General features: G+C 45.2%; 1 protein-coding gene across 1 annotated transcript in view; it reads right to left on the bottom strand.

Moving 5' to 3' along the window:
• Positions 1–1,275: 1,275 nt before the first annotated feature.
• Positions 1,276–26,941, bottom strand: part of PDLIM4 (PDZ and LIM domain 4) — a 44,261-nt gene continuing 18,595 nt past the window's right edge. The window contains exons 3-7 of the mRNA XM_015641949.2: positions 19,519–19,603; positions 9,999–10,177; positions 9,483–9,640; positions 5,263–5,383; positions 1,276–4,362 (exon numbers count right to left, since the gene is read on the bottom strand). Coding sequence (XP_015497435.1) covers positions 4,158–4,362; positions 5,263–5,383; positions 9,483–9,640; positions 9,999–10,177; positions 19,519–19,603 — 748 coding nt within the window. The 3' untranslated portion in view covers positions 1,276–4,157. The remainder of the gene's footprint in view (positions 4,363–5,262; positions 5,384–9,482; positions 9,641–9,998; positions 10,178–19,518; positions 19,604–26,941) is intronic.

Raw genomic sequence — 26,941 nt, 5'->3', positions numbered from 1 at the left:
TGCGGTGTCCCCGCCGGCTCTGCCCGTGTGTTTCCGCTTCCCGGTGTCCCAGCCGCAGGGGCTCGGCCGGCGCCGTCTCTCCCCCTCTCCCCCGCGGTTCCACCCCCTCTTGGAAAACTCCTAATCCTCGGAACTTTATTAGAGACTTCCCATGCCCGCTACCTTAACCTGTCTGTATTTTATTCGTAGAAAGTCTGTGTGCCCGCTGGCTTTATTTTCTAACTGGTTCTCATGATTCCCAATCCCCCGAGGCGTTAACTCTTTAAAAGAAGCGGTCAGACTCCCGAATCTTTTTGTCTTTCTCCTGGATTTCTCCTTACAGAATAAACCTGTGAATTGCAAACCAGAAGGAAGTCCTCCCCTCATTCCTTCGCCTGACCCCAGAGACGCGTGTTCAAAGCAGGGCTGAAAAGCTCACACCCGAACCGGGACTCAAACAGAAGCCCTGGCTCGGGCCCCTCTTGGGGAAAAGAGAGAAAACCTATCGGAGCTAGCCCGGGAAATCTCTGGCCCGCGTCAAAAAACCCCTTCAGGTCAAATATTGGAGGCACTTAGCTCACACCCCTTCTGACTTTCCCATACACCAGTGATTTGAATCCAAATCAACTATTAAAACCTGACCCATCAAGACTGAGCTACAGAAGCAAACATTCCTCTGACACCGCTGCTACCCCAACCTGCCCTTGCCTCCCAATCCCCCACACTCCCACCACCCAGTGGGCTCCTGTACTCCAAGGGCCAGCAAAAAAGACCGTGTTCCTTGGGAAGAAGGTGCAGACCACTCCAGCAGTGACAGCAGTAATACCCCCAGCACCGTAGAACTGTGGATCCCAGTCTGATGGACATCAGGCAGGAGAAGGCTCTCTTGGAGTGTCACTGTGGCTGATTAAACACCACCAAAGCCACTGATCCATCAGCCTTGTGCAGGGGCAGATGCAGCACAGCTCTGAGCCATGACAGGATGAGCTAGGTCACGCTGCAGGACAGGAGCCAGGCTCCAGTGGTGGATCATGTAACAGGCAGAGACACAGTGGTATTTCCCACCTCCACACCTGATAGGATGTAGGATCCCAGGAAGGTCTGAAGTCAAAAAAACCCCACACCAACTCCCCCCAAAACACAGGCCAAACCTCAAACAATCTCTCAATGAAATGTGAAAAGCAATTCATATGGAGATGTAATTTGTATCTCAAGATGCTTTTTGAAGTTTATCCAGTGTCCTTCTCACCTGGATGCCAGGAGACCCCCATACACACAGACCAGGCAAAGGCCAAGTGACGTGAGACAAAATCCATAATACAATTTTATTTTTTGTTTCATACAAGCAATACCCTCCCCACATTTTACAGAGTTTAATAGTATTATCTGGTGATAGAGAAGGTGACACTTGCTCCTGCAAGCCTCTCAACAGGAACAGGGTGGCCTGAAGCCAGGAAATCCTGTGCCTTGGGATGGGCCTGTGTGAGGCAGGTCCAAGTTCTGCAGGGGGATCAGATGAACTGATTACTCCTAAGAAGGGTATCATGATGTGCCATGTGGAAAAACTGATTTGAGGGGACTTGGGATAAAATTAAAACAGCTGCGTGCCCAGTATTCCCAGTGCTGTACTGGTGTGGCAGCCAAGCAAGACCACTAAGGGTGTCCTGGCAGCAGCCTGCTCAGCTGGGTGTTTAAAATGAGGGCAATGAACCAACTTATAACTTGGTGTTCCCTGTATCAGGGCTGCAGACTGCTGGTATCCTGCAGGTAGAATCAAATGGGGACAAAAACCCCAGGGAGTAACAAACAGCACCACTGGCAGCTCCAACTGTCTGCCTGGAAAACAGGGAAAAGCATCCCAGGTCATTCATGTTGTGAGTCTTCCATCATGCAGCCGAGCTGTACTCAGTCCTGGATTTGGGTGAAGTCTGAGCTCTCAAGCTACAGACACTAGAGCTCAAACCAGCAATGTATAAGGATAACAGTGGAATTCAGAATAAATGTTTCTGACAAAGGCAACATAAGGAGCTCCAAGCAGAGCCCTGCAAACCAGGGAAGTAATGCTTCCTACCTGATTACCTTGGCTCCTCATTTATAATTTGTCACAGTACAGCTAGGCTGGACTGGACAAGGTAAATCTGGCCATAACACAGATCCAATGTGGCTAGCCTAGTTCATGCCAGAACAAGTCCCTGGGTAAGTTACAGGGACCCTCAGCCATTTGAGTTTAGCTGCAAGCACACCTCTGGCCAGAGATCTGGGCAGAGAGAGATCCCAGCCAATGAGCTATCTAAACCTGGGAGTTTTAAACCAACTATGTAAGTAGTTCTGAACAATAAAACAGAACTGTTTTGTCTGATGAACAAAAAAAAAAAATCAAGTCATAAATTCTGTCTTCCAACCCATAACCAACATATAACAACATTTGTCCTAAACATTCCCCTTCAGAGGGCCCAACTGACCAAGCAAGGCCATGTAAGTACAAGAAAAACATGGTTCAGCACTGTGAGAAAAATTTCCACGTTTCTTGTAGTTTGCTAATTAAAATTTCCTGATTGCAGAAGGAGAGGGAGGTAGATCTCCTGCTGTTAGCCAGCATCTCTGTGGTACCCAGCTGGAAGGAGCCCATGGCTGCTGGGAGGCTGCAGGGCATGGGGCAGGAGCTGCTGCATCCCTGTAAGGCATTGCATGAAGAGGTCTAGATGGGAGACCAGTTAATCCCTTCCCTAAAATCCCTTCCAGGGTGCAGAACCTGTAGGAAGAAATTACCTGCCCAACTAGGATCACACTCCCAATCCTCCTCCAATCCCCAGTTTTCCCTCTTACGGAGAGTCAGGAGGGGAAGGGGTGCTTTGACCATCACCCCATTTCTTATTTTCCTTTTCCATGGAAGGAAAGCAAGCACAAGCATTTCTTTTTCTCCCCCACATCCTTCTCTCAAACAGAGGAGGAAGAAGAGTAAGGCTGTTGGAAAGCAGAAGTAACCTCGTGGTACCAAAGACACAGCTCCCATGGCCTTGCATAACAGTACCCAGAAGCTGAGCAACTCAACTTTTTCTCTCCTTCCTCTGAGTACTAACATGAAAAAAACCACATTTCTCTAAGAAACATTTCAAAATCTACAAAATATTTTCCCTGTAAACTAAAGTGGATGATGGACCTGGCTAAAAGCACTGCCTTGGGAGATGGGTATAAAGACAATCCTGCTGCCCGGGGATTTGGGGCTCACCCAAACTCCAGTTATTCCCTAAGTGGCTGGAGGGATTTTATCACCCCCTTCCTGCTGGGAGGCAGACCCAGATGGCAGAAATCTGAGGATCTAGAAATAAAGGACTGCAAAATTATAGCAAAAACTGGGGAATAGTCACAATGGCCAAAGCAAAGGCATCTGTGGGCAGAAATGTAGGAGGTGAGGATAATCAAAGGGTGCTCCAGGCTACTGCAGTGTCCTTTCAAGGTGTGCTTGGGTTATTAGATGACAGAACAATTGAATTAGGAGTAGAAGAAGGAAGAAAAAAGCCTCATCACACACTCAGTGTGGAGATCTCTTGGGAACTCAAATTTCTTCTTGTCAGCCTCAAACTGCACTGCTGTGGTGGAGAGAGTTTCATTTTAATTACTGTTTTAAGAGACCACCGTTCCTTGGCACATTTGCTGGGACACAGCTGAGTGAGGCACCCACTGGTATCATCCTGACTCTCAGGGGCTGGTTTTTAATCACTGGGGCAGGCACAGGACAAGAAATCAGGGTTAGGACATAAGAGACAGCTTATTTTATTAAAGTGCCTTATTTTCTTGGAGCTTTTAAAATATCTTCTAAAACATCTTCAGTAGAAGGAGGGCATACAAAAAAAAAAAAGAAAAAAAAAGGAATACAGGTTTTATATGAAAGAGAGTAAAGAATTAATCAATATTTACACAGATCTTGGACAAGATTACAGCACAGACTAATAACCCAACACAGCAAAAAGCAGAGTGTCAAAAAGAAGGGCAAAACCTGTTTGAATGCTTTCAACACCACTCCCCAGAGATCCCAAGTGTAAACGGTTTTATCTAGGAGAAGGCATTTTAACTTGGGCTTTGGTAATTGGGGTTGATCACAGCTCCACTGCTCGCAGCCGGCAGGAGGACGTGGGTGGGCTCACGGCCATCCGACCTCTCCAGAGCACAGCCCAGCCTTAGACGAGTTCAACTTTAGCATTTGGATAAACAGCCACCACATCATATCCTTCAGGAGGCTTAACCCTCTCCTTGGCATGCATCTCGCAGTACAGCTGCTCCTCAATGAAGAAATACCCTCTCTGCTTCAGGTTGAGGCCACAGTCGTCACACATGAAGCACTCGGGGTGGTAGAGTTTGTCCCGAGCCTTGACAATAGTGCCCCTGGGAGAGATTGGGAAAGCTCTTTGAGGTGGAGAAACAACGAGCATGAGCAGCTTTTCCTGCTGCCTCAAGTAAAACAAAGTGGAGGAAAGCAGCATGCAGCAGGCAGGGACATGTAAGGGTGTTATCAGGGCTTCTCAGCCCACCCAAAGCTGCCACCTCACTCCAGGTGTGGCTTCACTATGCTTCAGCAGGAAGGGATGCTCCATACCCAGCAGCACTGCTCCACAGCTTGATGCAAAACAGAGCCTTAAAGATCTACACTCAGTCTGGATCTGAAAATCAGGAGCCAGCATCCTGCAAGGACTGGTGCTGTGCATTTGCAGGCACTATGACTTGTGGAGCAGAGACCCTCAACTCACAGCACCAGCAAAACATGGTTGCAGTCATTTGCACAGCTAACACTCAACCAGCAAATTTGGCTTGAGTAGGATGTAAATTAAAGCAGTACATAAATTACAATAGGTCATAAATTACAACAGAAGAAAGCCGAAAATCACTTATACTTTCTAAAATAAACATCCATCTGTCAGAGAGTAACTCTTCAACAAACAAACAAAACAGCTCTCTTCTTCTCAACACTCAAGGTGCTTCTCCCACCAACCCTTGTAAGGCAGTGAAGGAGTGCTGGTGCCGTGGTGCTATTCATAGTCCCTGGGCAGCTACTATGATAAGCAGGGCACAAACCATCCCATAAATCATCCCTTGCAAGATTCCCTTAAAAGGGGCAATTCAAACTGTATTGCTCAGGTTTAGATATGGTTAGAAAAAAAAAAAGAAAAGGATTCAAGTTATTCTGCTATAAATTCTAAGCCATGTGCCTGGCAGGACCCAACCTAGCCATGTCCCAGTGTTAGCATCCCCACTACACTGGGGGCTTCCATGAGGCACAGCACTTACACAATCCCATTCCTGCAGCGGGTGCACTCAGGAAGCATCTGCAGCCCAGACATGGAACCACCAAGCTTTGGCACTGGGGACTTGATGTTTCGGGGGTTGCTCAGTTTGTCGAGTTTTTCACCTGCCAAGAATTATAAAGACACAGATTGAAAATAAAGACACAGAAGACTTTCAGGGCTGTTTTTTTCCTCTTTGTTCTTCTTCCTTTTTTTTTTTTTATCTTTTCCCTTACAGAATCAGACAAGTCTGCCTGTCATAACAGAACCTGCAACTTCCTTGGAAGTTCCAGGACAGCACCAGCTGAACAGACATGGACCTTGTCAAAATGTAAAGCAGCTGCGATCTAGACATGAGAGGTTAATTTTGCTGTAATATTACTTAATGAGTTAAGAATCATAAATAGTGAAGAGCCCAAAAAAGCACCCCCCCCCAATGAAAAAAGATTCCATCACACCAACATTTCAGGTACTCTTGGTAGATCCACCATCTGTCAAGGAGATGGAGATGAACACATTTCAGAGAATGAGGCAAATTGCACCAAACAATAATAGTATCATATGCATTTTTCTTCCTGGAGCACGCATTTTAGCTCAGATAATCTAAACCATAATATTGTGATAGAAGATAAGGTCTTTTGAGGCACCAGGCCTCCTTTCATGAAAGTCCAACAACAGAAAAAGAAGCAATGAAGATTTTGTGCATATGAAAAATATCATAGCAGAGTTTTCAGTGTTGTTGCTCCCACTCCCTACAGACCATCTACCCTCTGATTCTGGACAACACCAACATGCTTGTTGCCAGCCCCTGAGACACTAAAAAGCTTCCAGTATTGACTGCATGGTTTTTCCACAGCTGACAGGTCTTTTTGGCATATATCCATCTATGGTTCCTCTGTGATTGCCTAAGGTCGTAGAAAGGAAAAGCTCATGAAGAAGGACCAGTTAGCTCACAGTCTGGAAAAGCAGCAGAGGAGCTCTTGGATGAACAGGTCCTTCTCCAGAGCTCAAATTTGCCACACTTCCTGAGCTTCCAAGGTGTTTCAGTCCAGGGTCCATTGTAAACATGTGTTTCAAGCCCTGAAGCTCAGAAGCTCTCAGCAGGACAAAAGCACTTTCAGACTGAGGTATCTGCACATACTCTGTGCCAGTTTTGGCAACTTCAAAGCAAAATCCAGTGTAAGTGCCTCCTATGGCTCCAGGAACATCTCTGCCTTTCCTAAAGGAACTTTAAGTACCTGGAGCCTGCTATATAATCACTGCTGGTTGCTCCCAGACCCTGTGCAGGGTCACACGAAAGATACATTTTGAAAGGTGTTACTCAGAAGAGCTTCTTTCCATGCAGAGACCCCTGCTCCCCCATCTAGTGGGTTTCAGGAGTGCTCATTGTCCTGGGCCCAGATGGGAAGGATGGTGCACACCTCACTCATCCCTTGGGGTGCACAGGCACCTTCACACCACAGCTCCCCTCTCCAGCCATGGCTCTGACACAGAGGCAAATGCGGCCAGCAGTTCCAGCCAAGTGGGTAAAACCAAAAGGACCAACTTCCCACCAGACCCCACCTCACCAAAACACAATACAGTGTTTAGCAAGGCCAAGAGCTTTCATACATGCAAGAGTGCCTGTCTAAGAGCAGAGCAGGGTTACTCCACCCCAGGAGTTCCCCAATACTTGGCTGGCTCCAGCCAAGCCCCTTGTTGAATCCTTCCACTGCCTTGCTGGGAATAAACTGAAAAAACTGCTCCAACTGTTGGCTTCCCCCAGCATGAGACACAGAGCACTTGGACTAGACACACTCATCTGCCAACATTTAACAGTTAAGCTGCCACTGCCTCTCATGGAGAGTGCTTGGATATGGTGCCTAAAAAAGGAAAGAAGAAGGAAAAAAAAAATAAAAAGGGATTTTACAGCAAAATGAACCCTGCAGAGAAGACTGTTTTCCATCTTCCTGAACTGTGTATCATTTCCTTCTATTTACCAGCCCAGTCTCATGGTAATTTATGGTTTTCAGCAGGGCAGCAAATGCTTTAACTTCACAAACTCAACCATGCCATCCCCATTATGGCTGGAGTGTTTGTCCTTTCTGATTCTTGGGTACCTATGAAGGTGGGCACTGCCATTCCTCCAGCCTCCACCTCGGCACAAAGCATTGGTCCCTAAGGGTGTGGGACAGAGCTATAATGCTTCCAGCAGAAATACATTCCATATAAAACAGGTTCTTGTCCAAGACACTCAGCTCCTTGGTAGAGGAGAGCTTGACCTTAAAAGGACAATGCAGGGCAGGCTCAGGTCAAAATGTGTAATTTTAGGCTTAAGGAAAAAGGAGCAGTGGTGGCAGCTCTAAAACAAGCCCAGCAGGAACACTTGGGATTGAAAATGTGCTGGAACACCACAGAGCTTAATGCCAAGCAGAGATGCTTTTCACCTAATTTCTCATCCCTTGTGAAATAAACAGCGTTGGAATGACCAAGGCACAAGTGAGGCTGTGCCTGCAAGCAGTCACACATCCCCTCCACACTACTGACAGGGACAGGGAGAATGGTAGAACCAGGTGACAGTATCTGCTCCAGCCTGTCCCATACTGGCTGGTACCCAAAAGCAGGCTCTCAGGCCCCAGTTGAAGATGTGGTGTTGCACTGGTGATGGGCTAGTGCCAAGAGAATTCTGAGGAGCACACAACCAGGACTGGCTGGACAGTCCCAGGATGTGGGGACTTGTCTTGACACCTCTTTGTTCCCCATGCCCCCAGTCCATAGCCTTTTCTTTCTCCCTCCTAGCACTGGGTTTCTGCCTGCTCAGGGCTGCAGGATGCAGGAGAATGTGGATACTAAATTCAAAAGGCAAGCAGGGAAAAAAGCCTGGGTGAAACTAAGTCACACAGACTTCTCACTCTGGCCTGAAAAAGCATAAGGAAAAATCCAAACAGTCCTTGGTAAAGGACAACAATCTTGGCAGGTGTTGTTTAGGATCTACTTGCAAGAAAGGGTCAAGGGGTGGTGTTCCACTTAACCAATGATGGTGATGTGTTGCTTTAATGACCAATGTGAGTTTTACCTCTCTTACCTCTCGAACATGTGTATAAAAGAAGATTAATAATAATAAACTTTGCTCTCTTGGACAATGCAGCTAAGAGTCATGTTGTATTACTTTGCTGTTCCTAATATAGTGCGACAGGAGAAGGCAGGAACAAACCAGCGAAGCTTGAAATCTGCTCCCTTTCCCTGGCACAGAGAAGGGAGAAGGCAGCAGCGTTACTAATTGGGATTAACATAATCACTTCCCATTTGCTTCTTCCTAATGAGGAGACTGAGGAAACAACAGATTTGTCCTTGCTCTTGGAGGTCTTGAAACACCTGAAGGTCCAACTGGGGCCCGTATTTAACGTCAGTATTTCTGCCAATGCAGGGGCTGTAATAAAATATAATAATATATCCAGTGCTTCTGCGGTTGATCCTATCTCATGCTTTGCAACTATGGCTCAGTCCCACAGAGAAAATCAATACTGGTGGAATTCCATGATGTTCAGAAGTTACCTGCAATTATGCTTCTTGTGAAACAAGAACCAACATCCTTCTAGTTAAAGAACAAACTTCTCCAACATTTTAGATAAAGAGAAACTGAAATGCAACAGCCCAACTCAATACCTCTCACAGCTCCATAATGAGATTTACAGCAGTTGGTATTTTCCCATAAAATACACATTCCTGGATTCACATGATTGGAATATGGGGCCCTTGGAAGGAAGCAGAAAGAGAAGTCTTGCACTGTAGGGCTGTAAAACAAAGCCTACAAATTTGAACATAAAAGCTCCAACAGACTTAATGTTGAAAGGCAAATAAAAATAAAAAAGAAGCTGAAATGTATAGATTAAGGATCTTATTATTTAATGTGTTAATGACATGGGCAGAAAGCTGTGACAGACCTGAGAAGTGAGCCAAGAGCTCCCAATCTCTATCTTTGTCTTGCTGAGCACCATCCCATGTCCTTAGGCAAATGTCAATTACTTAACCAGACCAGATTTTCCAGCAGTGATCTAACACAACCACTTAAGGCCACCATATTTTATCTCAGGAAACAGCTGCCACACTGGTTACAAATCCAGCTTTCACACAGTGCTCAAATCAGCCACAAAATTTGGTAAAGGAGTATGTGAAACATGGATTTGAAATCTGCCATCCCAGTGCTCTCCCCACAGGAGGGTGACTGGGTACCAACCTCCTTACCATTCTCACTGGCCTCCAACATGCCCTGTAAGTACCGGAAGGATCCAGACTGCTTTGGCTCTGAAATGGGCTTTTCATAATCCTGAAGCATCTTGTAAACATCTGACTCCACATCAATCCCATTTCTGTTCCGTGGGAGAGACTTCACGGGGTCCATGCTGGTTTAAAGCAAAGAAAGAAAGGCTCAAGTCAAACAGAAACAACTACTGTCAGCTCATCAGGGAGGTACTGACTGTAATCTCCACATTGCTGGCCCAGTTACAAACTCCTTCAGGTCAATTTTGTCAAGGTTCCGCCTTGGGGGTCGCTTGCCATGTTTCATGTTAAGTCCCTCCAAGCATGGTGACTCCACCATTGCTCCAGGCAGCCTGTGTCAGGGCTTGACAACCTTGCTGGTGAAGAAATTTTTGCTAATATCCAATTTAAACCTCTCCTCCACTTGTCTTCCTTGGCGTTACTCCCAGCTGGGGGACCATACCTCTCTACCTCCCTATGCAAGCCCTGCCCTGGTCCTACCTGTGGGCAGGAGTGATGTGGAGTCCACTCAGCTGGCCTGGAAGCACCGACTCAGAGCTGTTGTTCATGTAGAGCCGGGTTGGTTGGTGATGCTGCATGTTCAGCATCTGCTTGTTGTCCATGGGGCTGCTCCCAGATCCCTGGGGCATTGACCTCCTGCTCTGGGCAGGGCCACTGTCCTGAAAAGAAAGAAAGCAGAAAACCTGAGATTTATAGTGTGTGATGTACATGGAGGGGCTCTGATGGGATATGGAGTTTACATTAGTAACATTTTATGTGTGGAAAACAGGTTTGTGCAGCAGAAAAAAGAAAATTCAGGCTTGACCTGCAGTTAAATTGTGCTGAATCTACACAGCTCCCCTTGGTCCCCAACTGAATGAATTTGCTATTCCTCCATGGTGAGCCACTGCCAAATATTCTGCATTTATTTTCCTGCATTTATTTTCTATTTAAAAGCATATTTGCTGTTTCTTTAAAAGAAAGGCTGCGAGTCTACTTCTTACTCCATGTTCCATCACTCTGAGGGCACTTGCTGTGCTCCTGATTTCAGGGCCATCCCTTCCATTTCTATCAGCAAAACAGGATAAACCCATGCTAGGCAGCTCCATGTGCAGGTTGGATAACACCTGAGGCCAAGGGACCAATCCTGGGGTTTTTACTTGCAGCTACCCTTGTCCACACAAACCAGGTTCTTTTAGGGAAGTTTTCTCCCCAAGTAAGATCAGTCATTTACAGTGTGAGAAACACATCAGTAAGGGTTTAGCTAGGTATTCACATTTCCATTTGTTTTTTAAGTCCCAAGGTAAACTGTGGAAATCTTTCTGTCATATGATCTCAAGTCAGGAACTCAGATGCTATTAAAAAACAAATTTTCCAAATTATTTTACCAATGTCAAACATTACCTATGTGCTATTCCACACACATGGAACTCCATATATATGGGTGTGCTATTAGTCAGTCCCATCCACACCCATAAATCAAGCAATACCTTCTGCTAATGTCTCCTGAGCCAGGCTTTACCTACAAAAGCTCATTATGAGGAGAGGAGCTAACTCTGGCAATTGGGAAAAGCAGCAGGAAGCTGGACACAGCCCATGGACACACACTGGCTGCTACTTCCAGCTGTGTGAGTCACAAACATACCTGGGACTGATGAAAGACATAGATGCTGTGTAAGAGGCTGGAATCTGTTTAACCTGGTTTAATTTGTTCTAGGGCAGCTCCCCAACAGAGCTGCATTCCACTAGCTTTTCAGTAGACTGAAGCTGATGAAAAACCAAGCAGGGAAATAAAACAACATCCTGTGAACAAATAACGAAGTGTATATTGTGGGGCTCTGATACAAAGTTTATTTTTGACTAAATAAGTAGTTATGGTATTGTGGTATGTTCTCCCCACAATCCTCTTTCCCCTACCTTTTTGTATGGTTGTCACTGAGCAGTCTTGGTAGTCAGGGCATTTGGGGGGAGGGCAGGCTTGTTACTAGGGAGTGTGGCATGGCAACATCTGACCTCCAATTAAGTTGTAGGAAAGTAATCTTCATCAATGGATAGCAAAGAAGGAGCTGACTGACAAGACTTTAGGAAGGGCCAAGGGTACAAAAGGCAGAGCCTCCATTTTGTAGACAAGTACATGGCAGTTTAGTCCTATGCTCCCAGCACTGTAATTTTCCCTTATTCAGGTATTTTGTTGTATTTTGTAAAGATTTAATAAAACTTTGACATTTTAAAAGTGAGCATCATTTCTCACAGAGAACATCAGACTTCATATTCTGATCCAAAGTATCTATAGTTCATTTACTTCAATGTGTTATCAATTAGACTTTTAAAAGACCAGAAGTACAAACAAAATAACTAATCTCATTTTTCCAGACTACCAGAGATTAAAACTGAAGATTGCTAATTTGGTAGGCCAGCATTGGCTCCTAGAGCCTCTAAGCAAGACCCCTCCACCCATGGCATGATTTGTAAGGGCTTTGAGCAATGATGGTTTTAGTGTATCTAAGAAACCTTCCTTGGGAGCAAACTCACCAGCTTGCAGAGCTGGAAATATCTCCTAAATTACACCCCCAAACCCCAAGTCCACCCTCCATCTGCCCACTTATGCAGTGGTGGTGGGAGATTTTTCCCAGACAGGACAGGAATGGACCAGCAGCACCTCTGTCCCTGTGATGTCAGTGCCCATCCCCACATGAATTGTTATAGATACATAGTACAATATTGTCTTCACAAATATTAAGATGAATGTTACATGTATAATGTTAAAATAGCTTTGCTGTATAGATATAGTTTTTATTTCTACTATTAGCAAAAATTAGAGGTAGTGGTAACAGCTGATATGGTATGCTTGAACTGTCTGCTTAGCTGAGATAACATCCAGTGAACATATGATGGGGACCCTACCAATGACATGCAAATTATCAACACCTACCGTCTGTGGTATCCATCAAATCCTTCTAACTACACTCCTTTCACAGCTGTCAGCTAAATATCAAATTAGTTTCTCAGACCTCTCTAAGTAAGAGACCAAACTCTTTAAATCAGATGATGTTTTTGTAAAAAGGCTGCAGACAATGGATAAGGTGCAGACAATGTTCACGTGAAACATGACGCAAGCCTGGTGAGCCCCAGCCCGCCCATATTCCCAGGACAGGCTGTACTGCACAAGGGCATGTAGTGACAGGAGAAAGGGGAATGGCTTCACACTGACAGAGGACGGGTTTAGATGGGATATTAGGAAGAGATTTTTTCCTGTGAAGGTGGTGAGGCCCTGGCACAGGTGTTGCTGGATTAACTTGCCCACTGACAGAAAATAATATTCACTACAATGGAAAAAAAACTGAAACCATCACAGCAAGTGTCCACTCACCCTCCTGCCTGTCCCCTCCCTCCAAGGGAAGATGCTGCTGTTCCCATTTCAGTCAGTGTTTCCATTGAATCACTTTACTCACCATCTGGTGTTTGGCTTGTAAGACAAACCTGTGGAGCTTAACACTAACAGACCATGTCTTGATTTCATGTTTTCCAGCTTACTGTCACTCTCCTCTCAGCTGGGGAATTGTTGCATTTTCAGGTGTTACCCTATCACACTTTCTGATTTTCTTTCCCTAATCATTATCAGCAGCTAATTGAAATTAAAAGCTTCACTGGCAACAAGCTAAGCTTCAGGCTACAAAAATATTACATGCTTAAAACCAAAAGGTGCCTACTTCATCATCTGTACACCTTCCTCTGTAAAAGCCATGGTAAGGTATACCAGAAAACACAGCAAAAGCAACAGGATGACGTGGTTTTCATTTTGGAATGTCCCAACCTTTTGTTTTTCCTCATTAATAAAGAAAAATAAATTCAGGTAGATTCAGAAACATGTCTCAGCCTTTCCTGACCCTCTGTGGCACAAGCTGCTTTAGGGGATGGAAGCAGCTGCTTCAACCTGATCATCCTAGGGGATCACAGTGAGCATCCCTCCAGCATCCCTCTTTCTACCACTGAGGATAGTCCTCTCCACATGCTCTCACTGTCAAGTGACCTCCAAGAGCAATTAATTCCTCTCAAGTGAGACACACAAGGAAAATAAGCTGTTTTTCCTGATGGATAAGAACAGAAACACTGAGCTACACCTGTGCTTCCAAACACTCGGCACGGTACATAAGCAGTAGTTTCCTTACCTGTGTTAACAGAGTCATCACTGAAACTGATGTTATCAAGTCAAATAACACAGTAAATGTCTGTGGTAACACTTAATCCAACAGCATTTTGTTTCATCCAAAACCAACCCCCACTGTTATCACTTCAGTATAATTCCTATGTATCTTCAATGAGGACAAATTATTCAATTCTATTATTCAATTCTACCTGGACAGAAGAAAACACCAATTTGAAGTTTCCATTCCTATTTTTTCCCTCCTTTATCCTAATATTGTTTTTGCCTCTTTCATATACCAGGACTATCAAAACTCACTTAAAGATGTTCATCTAAGACATACACAGACAATTTCACATAAAAGGTTACAGCTTCAAGATATTACAGTGGTACTCAGAAAACTCCTTTCCTTTCAAGTGATGCATTATATCACAGGAAAAAGTAAACACTATGTGTGTGCAACCTCTTCACAAAGTAAATGACATCAGTGGTTTTTTTTGTAGTGTAAAACCCCATTATCTGTGTGTGACACGTTGCCTAAGCACCTGGAGCTCATGGCTGATGCACCCACAGTGGCTATCAGGATTCAGCATGTTTCTCCTATTAAATCAGTCCTCAAACAACAAGCTGGAGCTGTGAGTTCCCATGGAAAGGAGCCCAGGTTTGTGCCAGGGCATTAGCTCATCCTTTTTGTTCCTCAAAACATGAGGCAGACATTTTCCCTCCTTCCATCAGGAGAGTGCCAGTTGGTGCCCAGCTGGCTGGGACTGAGGGTCCCAGCAAGCACTTTCCCAGAAATAGGCATGGCCCATCCTGCCCTGCAAGCAGGGGAGGAAGGTCAGTTGTCTTGAGAAAGGAAATTCCACCTCTCCAGCTAGGAGGCTTTAACCTGCAGTTCACAGAACTCAGCACGGCCTATGCCAAGCTTTTACAAAGAAGTACATAGAAGTTTCCTGCTTGGCTGCAACCCACAGAGAACTTAAAACAAATACTCCATTTAATTAAAGTTAAATTAAATCCATTACTCAGTTAATTAAATAAGAAGACATTCACCCTTAGGAAAAAAAAAAAATATATATATATATATATATATATATATAATCTACCAAAATGTAAATATGAGCATATTTTGGAGATTTTTAAAGATGTTAAAATCAGTGCTAAGGGACAGGTTAGCAGCAAACTACCCTCCCTGCTCTACTGCAGGACACCACTGCTGTCCCTGGGTGCCTAGAGCTGGGGCACCAGAAGCTCAGATTCCCCTGAACCCCACATGTGATTTTATTAATGTAATTAAGAGCAAGCATGATCAGCAGTGATACTATTTGTGAAGTCAGGGCAAGTATTAAAAACTCCCAGGAATGATGCTGCAGAGCCCACACTGGGTGGATGAAACTGGCAGTTCCCCAGTTCTGCAACCACACACACCTGAGCCCCTCTGAAAAGAGCAAATAAAGGTTCACATTTTCACTGGCCTAGCTCACACCCAGGACTGCCTGGATTTCCTGCACTGCCTGGATTAGGCTGCTCAGTTACAGTAGATGCAATTTGTCCCAATTCCTCCTCTTCACCCCATTCTGGCTGGCATTTTCACATAGCAAGTGATGGGCCTTGCATCTGATTTTAGTCAGAGCAAACTAACAACCAATGTCTGTGGACTGAGACCTGGGTGTCAAAACCAGAAGAACACTTAGGAAAAATAATTTCTAAGTGATGAGCAGAAACAGCCTTCTCATTGTTCCTGTGCAACTCCCTTGATGCTGTGGCTCTTCTGCACTGCCAGAGCTCGTCCTTTCAGTCGGGTGGTCGGGCTGGGAAAGCCATTGCTCAGGACACAGCACAACAGAGGACCAAGAATGCTGATGCACCTCCCTCATTCATCCCCTGAGAGTGATACAGGGGCTGCCCTGCTAGCTCAGTAGCACCAGGATGCCATTCCAAATGGACTACTGTGGAAAGTGCCTCTGCCTGTCTGCACTACCAGAGAAAACCCAGCCTTTCACCCCACATAGCTATTGCAGCCAAGCATCCAGGTTTGGGAGGACTCACATCCTATTCCAGCTGGGGCTAAATGCTGCAAATTTAATTTTTGCTGCAATTATTCTCCCACTCATACACTTCATCTATTGTTTGTTAGCACTGACAGGGTCCCAGAGCCCAAAGCCCATGCCTGCAGCCCCCCTGGGCCAGAGAGCTGCCAATTCTGGCAGTTTGAGAACGAACAAGAAAACAAACATCCTCTCTTTTTATTAGCACCACATGGTGGTATTTTGACTACCAAGCTCACGCTACAGGAAGCCAAAAACAGTGGGTCTCCAGAAATGGATGGGTGCTCCCCTTCCCTGCATCTGCCAAGGAGGAGCAGCTGGGGCCAGTGCCCACAAGGACACCAACACCATAGCAAGTGAGACTGGGGATCCCAACATGTCAGCAGTGATGTCATGTCTGCATGATGGAAATCTTGACTGCTGGCTGGAAAGCTCCGAGCTGTCCCCAGCATCCCCATGGGTCCCACATCCACCCATCTCTGGGTTCAACAGACAGGCAGCCCTTCTTTAGGTTGCAAGTCTGAATGTCACTGCGTTTCTGGCCTCCTCTGTAAGTCCTTGCTGTTAAGGACAGATTTGTCTAGCAAAACCAACTGATAACCAAGTCTGCTTCGAAAAAAAATTATTTCCCAGAAGTGGCTCACTCATCCTGTTCAGTGCTGTTCCTGCTAATTGTGAAAAAGCAGCTCTCCAGTTCCAGCTTCTTCAGTTTGAGGGTAGCTACTCCCCATAGCCATGGCAATAATCAAAGTTTTAATAAGGAGGATTGATTACATTCTTGGACTCTGAGTAGGGGTTTACCAGAAAACTCAACTGAGAAACCAGAACAGATTTAGAAAGAGGGGAGAGGAAATCTCTCCAATTACTCCATACCTTCCAAGTTCTCTTGGACAGAAGATAACTACAAATTTCACTGCCTTCAAGACAAAGATTACACCTAAAAAAATCTGAATTGTAATAGTAGAAATACAGATTTTTCTACAAATCTCTCAGACTGAGGCATTCTGCTTATGCTCACATGTTTCAAGCAAGAGTTGCTATAGTCATAAGTTATGATTTTCAAGAGATCTTTGCACAGTATGATGAAAAAGCATATAGAGGCAAAACCTGGAGGAAGAAAGGACATGTGCTCCACATTACTGCAAAGGCCACTTGGGGTAAAACTCTCAAAACATTTTTTAGGGACAAACTCCCAACCTCTTTTTGTGATTTGAGGATAGAATTCCAGCAGAAATTTTTCCCTGTGTTTCCGAGAAGATTGCCTTTTTCCGGATGCAAGGAAGTTGCACATATTGAGCAAAGTTATTACTTTACAATGAGATTTTTCCTTCTCACAATCAAGTACGTGCCTTTACTAGAGGGGCTGAATGAGCACAGCACGGGACATCCCTGGGTCACCTGGTATTGCTTCACAGGGACTCCAGCCATGCCTGCTCCCAGGGGATTGGATACCTGCAGCAAGGGTTGGCTGCCTTTGGGTGCTGATGGTCACCCTCAGCCTCACACAGGTCAGAGGAAATCAGTGATAACACTTGGGTTAGCACAGTTGCTGGCACATGTTCCAGGCTGTCAACGTGAACCACACTGGAGGCACAGGCGGTTTGGGGAGAAGAGTCAACCAACACATCTTGGGTGCAAGCACAGCAAGCTGGAGGTGTGCATGGAACCACCTTCACCTCCTCTCTGGGAAACCCAAAAAGCCACTAAGGAAGACAACACGTGGACACAGGCACAAAAAAATAAAAAGAGTAAGACAGGAATCAGCTGCCTGTACTTGTGTATCCTTGTTCACACACCTCTCTTGGTGCCCTACCACAAACACATCTGCTTTACACACCTACTCCCCAGATTTACATATTTTCAGTGTAGGTCTGGATTCAGAATAGTCCATCCCTACCCACTTCACTATATTCTATAAAACTGTGTAATTTTTAAAAAGATCCATATGTAACATATATTAATCATAAAATTCAAATAGGATCTGCATTAAACCTCAGTTGTGTTTAGCAATGGAACTTCTGCACATTTGTTCCTCATTTAATATTATTCATAGGTAAAGTCTAGTACGACTAGACTAGAAAAGATGGCTGTAATTAATAAATGAAGCAAACATGGCCAGAATGCAAGGCCCAAGCTCACACATCACCCTGTGTTGTAAATCAAGGCAGGAAAGACAAACAGCCCTATGTGTCCCTGGTGTGCAGTGCTGAGGCAGCTTTGAGGTGCTGCTGTTGAGCTGTGCCTTTGCCTGCTGTCCCTGGGCAGAAATGCAGAATACCTGCAAATTCTGCATTACTGAAATGGCCAACAGACTCAATGGCCTCACACTCTGGTCCATTTCTCATGGGGTTTGGAGGATCTCACCCTCGTCCTGATCACTCAGTGGGCTCTCTGCTGCCAGTACTTTACACCACTCCTTGTAGCATCATCCCTTCTCTTCCACGCTTGTAGCCCTTATATTCCTTCTGGACTGAGCCAAGGGAATGCTGAGGGGGCACCCTGGAACCCTCATGAGGACACTCTAAAAGCCTCTCTGGAAAGGAGCAGTTGAACTAAACCAGCAGATCCTGCACACAGGCATTTTGTAAGGGCTGGAGAAAAAGCACAGAATAGCATATGACATAAAGCACCTCTGTGGAAAAGGAGACCATCTGAGCAACATTTCAACACCCAGCATCAGCCAAAGAGCGCTCACATGCTTTGGGGGCAAGCATAGGGGATTCTGTCAGCCTGAACTGACATACTTTGATGTTCTGAAGGTTGTGGGCAGCCCCAGGGCCTCCACCACTGCCCTGGGAGGGGGGTGGCCAACCTACAATAGTGAGAAGCCTCAGCAGACTGGAGCCCTGCAATCCATGACCCTCAGGTGCTCTGGGAAAGTTGGCAGCATGTGCATCATGTCAGCACACATTCAAGGCAGAGCCAGACAGCAGAAGCTGCCCTCTGCCTATCTATTCCCCTGGTCTCATCCTTGTTCATCAGATATCTCCACAACATAGACTACAACATGCAAAAATGGACAATCCAGTACGTTATAAGCAGAGAGGAAGAAGAGAAACCCCATTTCCCTTCCCATTGAGAAGACAAAGGAGAATGAGAGTCACCTCTGACCTTGCTAACAAGCCATTAGAGATGAGTAGGAAAGATGGGGAGACCTGCTCAGCTCCATCCACCACCTGGCTGCTGCAGGAGATGGGATAGTATGGGGCAGGATACAGGTAGAAGGCTCCAGGGAACAGAGCTGAGGACAGAGGGAAGAGAGAAGCTGCAAAACAGAGAGAAGGACTAAGAGAAAAGAAAAAAAAGCCAAAAAAACAAAAAAAAAGGAAAAAGATGAGAATATTATAACAAAACAACACCACCAACAACAACAAAAACCCAACAACCAGAAACACCCAAAAAACCAGAAATCCACCATCACAGGAGGCTAATCACTGTCACAGGATTGGAAGCGTACAACAGATTTTGGAAGCAGCCAAGGTAGAGGCACACCAGCTGAGGCAGATGCAGACAGATCCTGGGCATGCTGTACCCCAGGAAGAGCAGGCACTGCACAGTCACAGGACCCTCAACAGCTCCATCCAAAATAACACTGACTTTGAGCTTGGTCATATGGCTCCTGCACTGCTGCAAACCAGGACTGTACAAGCCCAAGAAAAGCACAGACAGACCTTCACAGAACTTTAAAACCACACATGGAAACTACTTCACTTCTGGAAGGTCTGCACAGGTCCAAGAAGAGCACAGCACTTTCCAGACTCCAGACATGGATGTCCTCTCCTCAAAAGCAAGTTGGAAGAGCAGATGTGTAGGGCTGTAGCTGCCATACCTGTGGGTCCAGCTCAATGTTGATCCGGTACGCTTGAGCCTTGCCATCTTCCAGGACTGGGGGTGACCAGGTCTTCCCTTCAGCTCTGCAGTGGGAAGTTAAGTAAACTCTACTTAAATTGCTTTTAAAAAAGACCAAACCAAAATGCTTCCCCCAAACAAACAAAACCCACAAAAATCCCAAAGAAAGAAACAGGCTCCTTAATCAAAACAGAAAAGAAATTAAACAAATTTTATAAAAGAAGCCAAACATATATATAGCTGTGGTGGTTTCACATTGATTGACATTTGGAGAAAGAACTAAGAAACCACCGATGGAAGTGATTTCTTTGAGAGAAGCTGCTGGGAGCTTCCTCTGTGCATGGGAAAGGCCAATAGCTGGCTAGTTCTGAGAGCTGACAACATTTTGCAACGTTTAGAAATTTGACCCGCCTTTGTGAGATCCACATTTTAAAAACCACAAGCCCAGGAACTCTCATTCTTTGCTTCCAGCCTCACAAAGTAGCTGAGCTCTGGTGGGGCTGGACCCACTTTCCTGTGACTTGTGCAGCTTGGGGGAGGCTGGGCCAGACCCCAGTGGCTCCCGGGTTGGGGACAGAGGGGCCCCAGCCACTGACATCTTGCCAACACTAAGCCCCCCGCCCGCCACCAGCCCACACCGATCCAGGCTGAGCCAGGACCGCAACCAGCGGCTGCCAGGTGGAGGGATGCACCCAGTGCAGCCTGAAATCCAATAAAGTGACTGCTGTGGCCACTGGGCAAGATATTAATTAACCCTTTCACTACACAGATGAGACCTACAGACCTTGTTCCTCTCTCCAGGGAGAGAAAAGGAGTGACAACACGTAGAAAGACAACATAAAGACACCAAGGTCAGTAAAGAAAGAGTCAAGCCTTGGATGGAAGGAGAATGAGGAGATATCGAATGGGGCTGAAATAGTAGTAGTAGGGCCATGGAGATGGACAATGATATACTGAAATATCTCCTTTAATTCATGAGAGAGTATTGGGGGGATGAAGTGTTCAAACTAGATGTGAGCAGAGGCATCCATTGATGAAGCCAAGCAGATGTTTGAGTAGCTGTGATCCCATGAGAAACTTGAACAGAGAGAGAAAGAGATGAGAATAATGAAAACCCTTTGCCCCCAGGGAGAGAAGAAGAAAATCTGTTCCCAGATATGGATCACAGAGACAGATGAAGAGAACCTTTGCCTTTGAACAACTCATCCTTAAAATAATACCCCATTAAGTTCATGACCCATGGACACACCTCTAGGAGGGCTGTGAAAATGGGAGGAATTTCACGATGCAGAACATTTCCCTGGGCAGCTGCTACTCATGGAAATGAAAAGCCATGAGAGAACTGTTTCTTGTGGAGAAGTCTCCATGGCATGGCAAGAGAAAACTCCTCTCCCTACAGGAACTGATGAAAGACCATTATTGCTGTAACATCCCAGGATTTGTCTCTACATTATCAGTTAGGATAGGAAAAAGTTGGGTAGGGGGAGAAAAGATGTTCTGGGGAGGGAGGAAGGGTGTTCTGGAGGTTTTATTCTGATGCTTCTTATTCTTGTAGTCTTGTTAACAAAATTTCTTTATACTTTTTAAGTTTTAAGCCTGTTTCGCCCTTCTCCTAATCCATATCTCAGAGCAAGAAATGATTAAGTGCACTGGTGATTTTAGCCAGCACTAAACCCACCACAATAGCATATATTAATTTCCTGGCAGGTTTATATTTTATTTGCATTTGTCCAAAATTATCCTCAGAAACAGTACAATGATGAATAGAGAACATGACAGCTTCATCCTATTAAAACCATGAAGCTCAAAACCCATACTTAAACTACAAGGTTCTGTCTCAGTTTGGAGTTAAAAAAGACAAACTTATTTTGGTTCAAGAAATCAGAAGACAGGCTCTTGGTGGCTCCTGTCTTGCATATTCCTGGCTTTGTCCCTTTATTCTGGCCCTGAATCCAGAAAGTATTCTGGTTACATGTGTGTATAGATACATGTATACATATATATATACACAAACCCTGGCAGGCCTGTGTACCAGACTACATCAGGAACTCTATAAACACCTTAAAGGGAGAAGGCTTTCACCACCCTGTATGAATCATCTTGACCCTTTCAACAGTTGCCAGATAGAAAAAGCCCTAAAAATACAGTTTCCATTCCCAAATGCATCTTCAGTCCTGCCAGGGCAGAGCAGAATACTGTCACTATCCAAAGATTTTCCATGTGCCTGATCATTTTTTTCCTCACAAAGACAGCTGGGGACATGGCTGGAATGTGATTTTCAGCATAGATCTCCAACACTTAGGGTATGAGGGAGCCACAGGGACATGGGCAAGGTCCAGTAGGTACATACACAGACTTTTCAGGATGCAAGAAGGTTAAGTTGGAAGATGGAAACTCCATTAAGTTCATGATAAAGCTTTCAACATGCAAACTGTCTATCATCACAGTCTGTATATGCACCACTTCACAAAAATAGGTCTTGTTCTGTGGGCACAGATGCATCTAAGCATCCTTTGTGAACTCTCACCCTTGCCAGATATACCACATTCATTTTCAGTTAAATTATCTGCAAAGTCCAAGTTTGAAAAATAAGGAGCACGATTTTAACCCAGGAATTCTCATGGAGATTTTTACCTTTGGTATTTTGCAGCTACACAAGTCAACATACAAAGCTGCCTTTCCAAATCTAGGGTCTGACCCAAAACCTACTAAATGCAGGGACTCCCACTGACTCTGAGCACACTTTGGATCCAGCCTCTGAACATTTCAGCTTTTTCTTTTCACTACTGCCATTACAGTTTTTTCAACAGGGAGTAGTTACTCTCACAGCTAGGTTCTTTAGGTTCTGATAATTTATCTTTACTATTACTTGATTTTAGGCTGGGACAATTCATTATAAATTGGTCTTTCCAACTGGGACAAAGGAAACAGTACCTCCCAAGAACATCAGCATTCCCAGCAACACCGACTTGCTTTGTGCCATGATGTGGTGCTGTGTGCATTGCTTCCACGCTGAAAATCAAATCTGGAGGTCCAGAACAATGGAAATGCCTAATTACATTGGCAGGGACCACCATTATTATTTCTGTGCTTTCCCCTGCACTGAGCTAACCTGATGAGAGCTCGCAGTGCCCCAAGAAGGGTCTGTGATGACTTTCTCCCCACTCAGCTCTGGAGATGATATGCCAAACACAGCTTAAAGCATCCCCAAAGATTTCAGCCTGCCAGTAAATAAGAACAGAGCTTCAGAAGTGATTCTGATTGCAGAAGATAAGAGCAATAGCAGTAAATTCATTCTGCGTGGAGATATATTATTCAGTCACCAGTATTGCCAGCACTTGCCAGTTCTCCATACCCCCGACAGAGATCACACACTGTCTGTACCAGAAAGCAGACAAACCTGTGCTTTCCAAAAGTCATCATGGCTGTATTTATGCTTAATGACAGACATGGATAGACTTCAGTTTACATGGAGAAGTCCATTCATGGTTAATGCTTTAATGATTAAACTCAACCTTCACTATCAGTTCTGCTGAGTGACGAGAAGTTCTTGATATAACTGAGACCAACTTTGACAGCTTCCAGCAACAGCCTGAACAAAGCCAGGTTCATGTTAGCATCAGCTTCCACTTGAACTACACTGAAACAAGCTGATACGGCACAATTTGGGCTCCACTTGGCACTCTGAAAGACAAAGCTCAGGTGAATGAAAAATTAATTTTTTTTTAAAATTTTGTAGGGAGAACCACTAGCCTCACCAAAACCAAAGTCAAGTTGTAAGTTTGATGAGCATTTATGCTTACACAGGGAGATCCTCTCTTTTCCCTGGGAACAGCAAAATACCATCTAATCTGAAATAGTAACAATTAAGAGACGACTCTGCCTGAGAGAACAATGCTACAGGCAGCTACTTGCAGGAGGGACTGATGCTTGGAGCTCATGCTCCAAATCTGGCTGCTAGGAACATCCCTAGCAGGACCAACAGCACAAGGGTCCCCTGTACCCCCCAGAACAAGCCCCAGAGCAGTGGGGGCTTGGGGGGCCAGCAGAGTCACCCCCAGCAGCAGGTTCACCCTGACAACAGTCAGAGCTTTGTGTTTAGGAAACAGCAAAAACCCAACACACTTGTCATACATCACAGGCAACAGATCAGGCATCACTCAAATGTTTTGAGTTGTTTAATTTACAGCTCAAGGAGAGGAGAAGTGTTCTCAGATGTGCTATAAAGGATTAAAGGCAGCTATGTGGAAATCATTACCCTGCACTTACACCACTCAGCTCTCTTAATGGCATCTAGGACAATCCCAAGAAAAATAACTTGAACTAGGTTAGTGCAAGGCCTTCCACACAGGGCTTCTTAGGAAATGGATGCATAAACAGGACATCATTAAATAAAACAAAGTTGCAGACACCTTTTATCCCACCATTTGCTTTCTGAAAGTCTCAAGAGTCATTCTCAAAAGATTACTTGCATATGCTCACATATTTTACCAGAATGTTTTTTCACCTGGTAACGATCTGCAAGTCTCACTCTCAACGTTTGTAGAGCTGCTTTTAAGTTGCAAGAATTCCTGTGTCTTAGCAAATTTCTAATTTCTCCATCCCCTTAAAAACTAACCTTTATTACCTGGGGAAGTGTCAGCTTGGATCCAGGTCACTGCTGTTACCATGCAGCCGCAAACCACCAGAATAATCACATGGCTACATTTTACCCCCTTTGTTTGGGGGGTGACTCCAGGGTCCTGCCCATCTCCTGACTGCTCTTCATCTCCCACTGTGGCACATCACTATGATCACAATTGATTGTTATCACTGATATGGCCATTAGCCTTCTAGAAGCTGAACTTGGTCTACCAGCAGTTACAGCTGATGCTTCAAACCTCCCAGGATTTTGAACCTCACCACAGTAACTATAAGATGTTGGATCCATCCTCTGCAAGGCAGGTGAGCAGCACAGGAGCTGAGCTCTGCTGAGCATCCCAAAGGATCCAGCTCCTTCAGACTATGTGAAGAAGCTGAAAGATTTCTCCTCCTTCATTCCTCTCAGCTGAAACTATTGTGTATTGCTCTGGAAAGCTGCCGGTTTTCCTCTGTATTAGTCTTCAAGGAGCTCCAGAGGGGAAGCTGTGATTCACTTTTTCAGTTGTACTTTTACTGGAAACTTGAGAACAGACGCTGTCATCCTTCCCATCTTCCAGCAGCCTGCTGGAAGTGCTGCTTACAGCTAACAGACCCAAATAAATTCCCCAGGACCTGGGGGAGATGGGAGGAACATCAACTATATGAACTTCTAGGTACTTTTGCAGCTACATGTCCGGCAAATTCATTACTGGGCTTTCTCACACAGAAACTTTCAGAGAAACTGCATCTCTTTACATAGAGCAGGAATAGATAGATGTGCTAGTTTTGCATTAATTGATATTTGGTGAGGAAGGAAGAAGCCACTCATGGAAATGATTTTTCTGAGAGAAGCTGCTAAGAGCTTCCTCAGTGCCTAGCAAAAGCCAATAATAGCTGGCTAGCTCTGGGAATTGACATCCTATTAAACCATTCAGAACCTGGATCCACCCTGTGTGAGATTCACATTTTAAAGACGGGCAAAGCCGAGAAATCTCTCTTAGCTTCTACCTTTATAGAGGTAACTGGCCGACCCGTCCCTGCGCGGCCCGGCCGAGATTTTCTGTCCCCTGAGGGGCGGTGAGCGGCTGCCGAGCCCTCACCGGGGAGTTCACCGGGGCCTGTCTGGGTGTGTGGCTGGGGCCCCTTCCCAGCGGGGCTGGGCCCCTTCCCGGCAGAGCCAGCCACTCCTTCTAGCGGCACCGCCGGGCACTGCCGGGCCCTGCCGGCCGGAGCCTCTATTGGTGCCGGGAGCGGCCGGGGGCCGGGAGCGGCCATGGAGCCGAGACCGCAGGGCCGAAACATCAGCGCGACCGAAACAGCGGCACATGGCTGTGGCTGCCTCAGCAGGGCTCGCGATGAACTTTGTTTAGTTGCTTTCAGCCAGCCGTGCTGCGGACAGAAGGACAAAAGCAGCAGCAGCAGCTTTTCTTGTTTTCGGCACTCTGCACGGAGAAAAGCGCTGAGTGAAGGCAGCAGCCGGCACGGCTCACACGGGGTCAGCGAAATCCCCGTGAGCAGCAGCGAGAGGCACGGCAAACGATCTCCCTGATCCCAGCCTGGATGAGATCAACGGGTCAGCGCTGCTGAACTCCATAAAAACTGTTCTAATTGATAAAACTTGAGAACAGATGAACCTACGAACACCAGTTCTCTCTCGAATCCAAGAAAGGGTGAAGACATGTAAAAAAAACCCCAAAACATGAAACACTAAAGTCACTAAAGAAAGAGTCAAATTTTAGTTAAGAGGGGATTGAGGAGATGTCTTAGTCTTAAACTGAAATCTCTTCGTAAAGCTTTAGTAAAAATATATTTTTGATATATCAGACTTAAAAAAAAAGCACATCTCTGTTCCCAGAGATAAAAGAACAGAACTTTTAGTTTTTTATGCAAAAACAGCTCATGTTTAAAATAGTACCCCATAAGTTAACGTAGCCCATGAAAGCAGCTTTAGGAAAGCCGCAAGGCAACAGAAAGACTTTTGCATTGCAAACAGATTTTCCTTTCCCAGGTGGCTAATTCACTGTAACATGGAAGCCACAAGAAAACTGCTTTCTGTAGAGGAGTCTCCATGACATAGGAAGAGAAACTCCTCTCCCTGCAAGAACTGATAAAAAACTATTACAGAAGTAGTAACTGATTAAAAATCCCAGATTTTGTCTCTACATTGTCACAAAGAAAGAAAAAAATTGTAGGGAGGGGAAGAGAAGTGTTCTAAAGGTTTTCTTATTATTTTTGTTTCTGATAATAAAGTTTTCTTTATATCTTTTAAGTTTTAAGCCTATTTTAACCTCCTCCTAATTCATCTCTCACAGCAAGAAATAAGTACATACTTCTAGGAAGTGCACTGGTAATTTTAATGGAGTCAATTCTCCAAGCAGTCACATAAAATCGAGGGGGAAGAAACTGCTTCCAGGATTTAGTTTAGAAAGAAGGAATGGAAACCAAACCTTTGAGGATTTATTCTGTGACACCACAGTCTGGAAATAAATTCAACTCAACCACCCTGGGGTTCTTGGCTGCACCTGGGGCCAGGCAGATGCTCCCAGTCATCCAGCACCCACACCTGGCCCCGTGCACAACAGCCCCAGTGCTGTCACCAAAAGAAAGGGCTGGAATTGGATTGGAATGGAAATCATTAAAGTTTGAAAGTTGAAAAAGCCCTCTTAGACCATCAAGCCCCATGTTACCCCAGCATTGCTAAGCCCACCACTAAACCATGTCCCCAGGTGACACATCTACGTGTTTTTTAAATCCGTCCAGGGATATGAGTTCCCTGGGCTTTC

Source organism: Parus major, chromosome 13 (genome assembly GCF_001522545.3).
Source record: "Parus major isolate Abel chromosome 13, Parus_major1.1, whole genome shotgun sequence".
Taxonomy (NCBI): Eukaryota; Metazoa; Chordata; class Aves; order Passeriformes; family Paridae; genus Parus; species Parus major.
The sequence above is the reverse complement of the archived record's forward strand: the minus strand, read 5'-3'. Positions and strand labels throughout refer to the sequence as shown.